General features: G+C 38.2%; 1 protein-coding gene across 9 annotated transcripts in view; it reads right to left on the minus strand.

Moving 5' to 3' along the window:
• Nucleotides 1–8,608, minus strand: part of ACOXL (acyl-CoA oxidase like) — a 354,068-nt gene that overhangs the window by 103,124 nt on the left and 242,336 nt on the right. For all 9 annotated transcript variants that reach the window (XM_034659541.1, XM_034659540.1, XM_034659539.1 and 6 more), the window contains exon 15: nt 5,993–6,102. In XM_034659541.1, the coding sequence (XP_034515432.1) occupies nt 5,993–6,102 (110 nt within the window). The remainder of the gene's footprint in view (nt 1–5,992; nt 6,103–8,608) is intronic.

Below are 8,608 nucleotides of genomic sequence, written 5' to 3' on the forward strand. Positions count from 1 at the left end.
TAATGAATCATGGAACTTTACATCAAAAACTAGGGATGTACTGTATGGTGACTAAAATAACATAATTAAAAATATTATTAAAAAAATAAAAATAAAAAAATAAACTTTGCTTAATACTTGGAAATGTTCATAATATAGTTACGGCAAAACATTCAAATATAACGCAGAATCTTCACTTTCCTCAACTCCCACAGTCTCCTAAGGATCCGTGGGGTGATGAGAGAATCCAGAGCTCCAGTGGCAGCCCCATGGTTGAGGGGGAGAGCAGCACTCATCAGGACAAGAAAGGACAAGATGGATCTGTTTGCAGAACCAGGCACAGCCCCTCTCGGGACCAAGCCCTGCCTCCCTCCCCTAGTCTCATGAAGACTTCTCAGTACCATCCCGCATTCCTTCCATTGTCCACACAAAGCGGTAGCTTCTGGGTATGCATACAAATGACAGCCTACTTGGAGGCATTTCGGGGCACCAGGGAGTTCTCAGCCCACCTTTCTTCATGCCCCCACCTGCTCATGGGTCCTTCTCTCATGAGTGGTCAGTCTGACTGCCATCTGACTGCTCTACTAGACTGTAAGCTCCATGGGGGCTGAGAACCCACAGTCACTGCTGTGTCACCAATGCCTAGAGAAGTGCCCGGTACACTGAAAACATGTTAGATGAAAAGGCTTTTTTCTCAATATACATAAAAATCAGAGCAAGGTTTTGGGACTTAAGTAGATAAACACAGACAGACTGAATCAGTAAAACCTGGATGTGTGGGAGAGAGATGTGTACTGTTTTGGAGGTTAATAACCAAGACAAAAATAAATGGACTGGAACTTTCCAAATATTTACAATTGGAATACTGCCTTTGGCACATCTCAAAGTCTATCCCGGAAAATTTGCTAGGAATATAGATTTGCATATGGGTGAGGGTCTGTTTTGCTTTCAAAATGATGGAAACAAGCCCTGCTCTGCTATCTGGAAAAGAAATGAAAGGGCAAATGATTTGCTGCCAGTTTGGGAACAAGTTTCCTGAATGGATGGAACTGATTCTGATGGGAATTGTACTGTTCTTTCAACTCCTTATATGTTGGAAAATTTTCAAACTAATAAATTGGGGAAGCTAACAGTACTACACAATGCTCATTCAGGGATAGACATAGTAAAAAGATGTACTGACTTAGAGTGTGTGAGGACAAATTGAGACATTATAACTAACAGAGACTTAAGTGAAACAGTCCTAGAATATGGGAGCTGATGTTTTTAAGCTTTCAGATAGACTACAGTTTGGGGCGCCTGGGTGGCTCAGTCAGTTAAGCATCTGAGCTCTGGTCCTGATCCCAGGGTTGTGAAATTGAGCCCTGTGTCCAGCTCCGTGCTGGGTGTGGAGCCTGCTTAAGATTCTCTCTCTCCCTCTGCCTCTGCCCCTCCCCGCCTCTAAAAAAAAAAATAGACTACAGTTTAAATAAACAGGAACCTGGGCAGTAGTAAAAGAAAGAAAGAAAGAAAGAAAGAAAGAAAGAAAGAAAGAAAGAAAGAAAGAAAGAAAGAAAGAAAGAAAGAAAAAAAGAAAAAAGGACAACTACGGATTTCTTAATTTTACTTTATGCCAACAGATAAGAAAAGTCCCACACACTATTATTTATTGTGTTTCCCATGTTTTTAATCAAGATTGTAAGATGATATTTTCTAATACTTTCCTTGGAAATTAGTTCAACACATTTTGGTTACAGAGACCAATAATCTGCCTCCAAATAAAAGTAACAATTTAAAAAATACACAGAATTTTAAAAGCCACAATAAACTCCTTAAAAATAGAGTAAAGGAAACAACATCTTTATGAGCATAAATCAATGAAGTAGAAAACAAAGGTACCATAGAGAGGATCAGCAAAGAGGAAAGCTGGTTGTTTGAAAAAACAAACAAAAAAACAGACAAACATCCAGTAAAATTAAGCAATAATAAAGTAGAAAGAAAGCATAAGAAATAAACTTAGGAATGACAAATGGGACATAATTACAGATATAGCAGAAGTTTAAAAGATGATCAGAGAATAGTATGAAAAACCTTATACCAGTAAATTCAAATCCAAATAATCAATTCCTCAAAAATATTATTTATGAAAAACAACACAAGAAGAGAAAGCCTAATGGTCTTAAAACAATTAAACTACAGGTGACTCCCGAACATGGGGGGAGGGTGCCCGGACTCCCATGCAATCAAAAATCTGCACATGGGGCGCCTGGGTGGCACAGCGGTTAAGCGTCTGCCTTCGGCTCAGGGCGTGATCCTGGCGTTGTGGGATCGAGCCCCACATCAGGCTTTTCTGCTATGAGCCTGCTTCTTCCTCTCCCACTCCCCCTGCTTGTGTTCCCTCTCTCGCTGGCTGTCTCTATCTCTGTCAAATAAATAAATAAAATCTTTAAAAAAAAAAATCTGCACATAAATTTTGGCTTCCCCCAAACTCAACTACAAATAGCCCACTGTTGACTGGAAGCTTTACCAATAACAAAAACAGTCAACACATATTTTGTATGTTATATGTATTACATACTGTATTCTTACAGTAGCATAAGCTACAGAAAAGAACGTATTATTAAGAAAATCATAAGGGAGAGAAAATAGTATTGCACTGTGCTTATTGAAGACCGTCCACAGGTAAGTGGCCCTGTGCCCTTCAAACCCGTGAAGTTCAAGGGTCAGCTGCAATTGAATCAGTAGTTTAAATATGCCCCCAGGCCCAGAGAGTTTTCAGATAACAAATTCTCCCACAAAATAAGAAACTACTCCCAAAAATAGCTTAATGAAACCAGTAAAACTTGATAAAAATTCAAATCAGGGAACTACAAGAGAGGAAAACAGTAGGCCAATAAGTAAACAAAAATCCTAAAAACAACACTAGCAAGCCAAACTCAGGAAAACAGAAAAATGACAATGCAGCATAGCAAAACTGAATGCTTCTCAAGCATGCAAGAGTCGTTTAATGTTAAAAGATTTACAAGGGTTATTTATCACATGAACAAACTAAAGAAGAAATATAACATTTTGATAGATGCAAAAAATCATTTGCAGTAAACTCAGTAAAATTCATCACCTATTAATGAGAAAAATATGTGTAAAATAACAAGTGGGGCTTCTTTAGGAAGTAAACCGTGTCTGTCAAAAACTTCAGCAAACACCATTCTTTTTTTTTTTTTTTTGCAAACATCATTCTTAATAGTGAAATGTTAAGCTAATTCTTCTTAAAACCAGGAATAAGACAAAAGAACACCTTCTACATGAAACAGAATAAAAGGAATAGCAAGGGGAAAGAAAGCAATAAAAATCATCATTTGTAGATGATATGATTGTGGAAAAAAAGACTCAAAGAATCTATAGACACAAAAAAGCATTTTTTATGGTCAGGTTTACATACAAAAGTCAACTGTATTTATAATAAATGGGCAACAACAAAAACATAATTTTTAAAAAGTATTCCTTTTACAACAACAAAATCATAAAGTACCTAGAAATAAATCTATCAAAGGATATACTATGTATGGAGAAAATGATAGATTTCTAGAAAACACCTAGAAGATTAAAATCTTTGAGACAAGGATCAGTTTTATACATACATATATATATACATATATATATATACACATATATATATATTTGACATATATATGTCAAATTTTATGCAAGTCTATAGGTCTAATACACAGAGAAATTTACAACAGATTTTTTAAAATTGTGGTAAAATATACATAACATAAAATCTACCATTTTAACCATTTTCAAGAGTACAGTTCAACGGCATTAAGTAGATTCATATTGTTGTACAACCATCACCACCAACCATGTCCAGAATTTTTCATCTTCCCAAACTGAAATGCTGTCCCCACTAAATAATAACACCTCATTCTCTCCTCCTCCCAGCCCCTGGTAACCATTTTCTACTTCCTGTGTCTATGAATTTGACTACCTTAGATACTTCATAAAACCACAGTCAAAGAATATTTTCCTTTTGTATCTGCAGGGCTTTTTTTTTCTTTCTTTCTTTCTTTTTTTTTTTTTTTAGAAACTTAACAAACTGATTCCAAAACTTATATGGAAGTGCAAAAGACCCAGAAGAGCCAACACAACTCTGAGTTATATTTTAGATATAATAATATAATAACTATAAACCTAGTGTAATTGCCACAGTGTATTGTTGGATTAGGATACACAAACGGACTAGGAACAAAGTAGCCCCGAAATGGGAATTTATGTGAGTGCCAGAGAGGGCGCTGCAGGTCACTAGTAAAGGACAGTCAATTCAGTAAATGGTGCTAGAACAACCAACAATCCCTAAAGAAGATTTTAAAAAAATGCAATTAGATCCCTTCCTCACACTATAGACAAAAATTTCTAACAGATTCAAGAATTAAATGTGAAAGGTGAAACTCTCAAACTTTAAGAAATACATATTTCATGATCTGAAAGTAGACAAGATGCAGCAAGTGTGGAGAATAAAAGATTGACAAATTCCACTGCAATTTAAGAATTTATGTTAAAAGGCACCATAAGGAAATTATAAGACAAGGCACAGACTTGTAGAAGGTAGGTGTAACATCTATAACAACAAAGGATTTAAAAAAAACAACTCTAAAAATCAGTAAGAATAAAAAAGAAAAAGAAAAAGAAAAATTGGCACAACACGTGGAGAGAAGTTTCAAATGAGAGGAAATATAAGAGGCAGATAAACTTGTGAAAGCATGTTCAACTTTAGCAGTAATAAGGAAAATGCAATTTAAAGCCACAGCGAGAGCTCTTTCCATATATGTATATACATATATGGTATTGACAAAATTAAGACTGATAAAACCACGTGTTGGTGAGGACATGGTTCCACAGGACACATGCTGCTGATGGAGGTATAAATTTGTACAATGACTTTGAAAAATAATTTGTTACCATCCGGTGAAGCTGAACATTGGCATACCCCGCTCCACATGTAAGTAGAGCAGTCTCATGCTAGGTAATAGACTCTACTGAGGAGTGTTTTTCTAACAACACATTGCAGATCACTAACGGGTCATAAAATCAGTTTAAAGGATTGAGATCAGTATTTTCAAAAAAACAACAACTGAAAATGATCAGAGACCATTACGAGTAATCGGCTCAGTATTGTTTCCTGATATGTTTGCTTCAGTGGTGTCTGTTGGGTGTGTGTGGAGGGGGGGCTCTATGGATGTGTGGGTGTCAGTGGTTGATGTAAAATTTATTTCTTATTCTGAGTCACCGCAACTAAATTTGAAGGCCCTGTAGAAACTCTTATACCTATTCCCCAGAAAACGTGTAAGATTTTTCATAAGAGCTTTGTGCCAAATATCAAAAACACAACGCAAATGTCCACTGACACTGGAGATTAAGAATGGGTAAGTAAGTCGGGACATATACCCACAATGAAATGTTATAAACAAAGAGAACAGTTCTGCACCTACACATATCACAAGTTAGAGGAACCTTAGAAACAAAATAGAGTGAAAACAGGAAGCTACAGAACACCACATACACTACCCCTTACTTATCAAGCTTACAGACAATACGAAAAAATCAATAAAAACAAGCAAAAGCACGGATCCTGAAGCCAGACCACCTGGGGTCAAATCCTAGCTCCGTCACTCATTAGCACATAACCTTGGGCAACTACTTCAGCTCTGTGCCTCAGTTTCCTCACCTGTGAAATGGAAATACTGACCTACCTCATGGGGTTTTGGGGATTAAAATCTCTAAAAGTGTTTGGAAGAGTGAACACACAAAAAAGAAGGAGCCGGAGTAGAACGAGAACAGAATTGGCCACGCTCTGGTTCTGCAGCTGGGGAGTGGGTGCACGAGCACGGACGCCGCATATTGTGTGCTGTTTGTATATATGGAATATTTAAAATTTCAACAAGAGTGAGTTGCGCCATGACAAGGCTCCACGCACTCAGGCCCAGTAATAAGACACCTAGGGCCAAGGATGGTGACAGCCTAAGCAATTACGTACCTGGTTCTCAGCTTGTCACTCCCATACTCAGCCCAGTTCCGGAGCCAACTGAGGAATGGCTTCTCTTTGTGCTGTTTGGCATATTGAGCCAGCAGTTCCCGCACCACAACCTGTGCAAACAGTTTATCATTTGTCAGTCATTTGTCAAGAATGAGTGTAAAAAAGTGCTGGAGTGTCTTGAAATGCTGTAGCCAGATAAGGTCTAGTTGCTTCTAGCAAACTCCTTGGAAGGAATCAGATATAAACTCCATCCTTCCGGAGGCCTCTGCTTCCCGTGGCACATGTGTGGTACTTATCCAACCACTGTCAATTCCTCCCCTACCGCTAACTTGACTAACTAGCTCACTACTTACTGCTCTCTCTCCCACCTGAGACATCAGCCTCTAATGTCATTCCCGGGACCCAGTATTTTAGTTGACACTTCAAATAAAACCTACTTGCCTTTCCTGAACCAGAGAGATTGGATGGTCTGTTTTCTTTTCTGCCTCTAATATTCTATGGTTGATTAGGCCTTTGGGGAACAGTATTAAAATGTATACATAAAACGAGCTCCATCAATCTTCTCCCTCGGCAGCTTTAAAGTTACAATTTGGCCCTAAATTGCTACACGCTTTTCCGGTTTTGTTTAAAAAAAGATGTCCATGTCTAGCCTGCTACAGACAGAAGCCCAGCTGACAGTTGGCTGCGAGTCCTAGACATGTCAGTGAGACCACCTTGGACCAACCTGCCCGCCAAGCCGCTAGCTGACCGCCATGGTACGAGTGAGCCCAGGCTAGGCCGGCAGAAGAATGACAACGCAGGAGCCCAGCCCAAATTGCTGACCCGCACAACCATGAGCTAACAACTGTGTGTTGTTTTAAGTTACTCCATTTTGGGGTGGTTCGTTACATAGTAATAAATATCTGATTCAATCACATAACAAAACGAACTTTAGAATATTTTCTTCTTTGTTTCAGATACATTGATTTTTTTTATAGAGATTACATAAAATGTTATATATACTTTCAATCAACAGTATATCTTAAATGATATTTTTGGTTCACACTGCTGTCTCTGATTCTTGTTATCTGTTTAATGGCTGTGTAATATTTTTGTTTGGAACCATCATAGCTAAGTAAACATTCCCATTCACTTAGATATTTAACTTGTTTCCAATTTTATACTGTCATTAATTACTTTGATATCAATATATTCAGAAAAACGGCATTCATTGTCCCCCCCACCCCTTTTTGTTGGTTATTACCTGAGAATAAATCTCATGAACCCAATTGATGCAAAAATCCTTATAAAGGGCCATCCTGCCTATAAGAGGGATGCTGGAAACATGTCAAGGCATATTTGCCTAGGGGAGCTTTACTGGCAGTGCTGGGCAGAGCCAGTCATGCAATTCATGGGACAGTCTCAACCTGCAGAGGACTGTGCCACATCCAGTGTCCTGCCCAAAGCCACATACTCAAACCCATATAGCCAACTGATAGCCCAGAGCGTAACTCAGTTACACCAAAGCTTTCAGGTTCTTCCCATCTGGGCCTATGAAGGCTTACGCTCCCTGCATCTTAAAACTAGAGAAGGCCACAGGACTTGCTTTAGACCAGTGACATGCAAGCTGGTGTGATGTTCCCAGTTATGACAGGTCCCTAACTCAGGGCTTCAGTCTGCCGGAGGCTACCATGGTAATCCCATGTATGGATGCAATAATTGTCCTCTATATTGTTTTGTTTTTTATAAATTCCTTTTGTTTTTTTGAAGTATTGTCTTGAATTCTTGAAATTATATCTCTAGATAAGTTATATTATCCATGATTTCATTTCAGGATAGCAAAGGGGGTATTACAAAATATTTTTTACAAAAAAGAGGGCATTACGTCCAGTATGTTTAAGAATCACAGTACAAGGGTGCCTAGGTGGCTCAGCCGGTTAAGCATCCAACTCTTGATTTCTCTTGATTTTCTTGATCTCAGGGTCATGGGATTGAGCCCCGCATTGGGCTCTACACTCAGCATGGAGTCTGCTTGTTCCTCTCTTTCTGCTCCTCCCCTCACCCCCTCTCTCAAATAAATAAATAAAATCTTAAAAAAAAAAAAGAATCACAGTACAGTATTATGGGTCAAAGGATGTGAACATTTTTATGTCGGCTGCTATATGAAATAAGTGTAAAAGCCAAAACATTCCCAGCAATGGGGGGAAATTAGCTAACTATAACTAGAACTAAAATTAAAATTATTTGGCAATCAAGTTTCACTGACACATCACCAGGATTAAGATTTACACTGTTTTTGCTAACCTGTTACATTTATGATGGCTTTCGCTTCATCTCCCTCTTGTTACAAGAACGATATCATTCCAAGCATTAAAAATTCCTTTCTCTGATTTCCACCCTTCCAAATATTCCATATTCCACCCTTCTTCATAGCATTTATTGCTGCCTGATGATATAGAGCAAAGCAACTTGTCTCCTGGTTTCTTCTCTTTCTACTGCCTGGAAAGTAAGGGCCAGGAGGTCACAATTTGTTCATCCTTATGCCATCAGACAACAGAAGACACAGAGTTGAGAGCAGAGGAATCTTTTCTTTCTTTCTTTCTTTCTTTCTTTCTTTCTTTCTTTCTTTCTTTCTTT

Source organism: Ailuropoda melanoleuca, chromosome 4 (assembly GCF_002007445.2).
Source record: "Ailuropoda melanoleuca isolate Jingjing chromosome 4, ASM200744v2, whole genome shotgun sequence".
In the NCBI taxonomy this organism is placed as follows: Eukaryota; Metazoa; Chordata; class Mammalia; order Carnivora; family Ursidae; genus Ailuropoda; species Ailuropoda melanoleuca.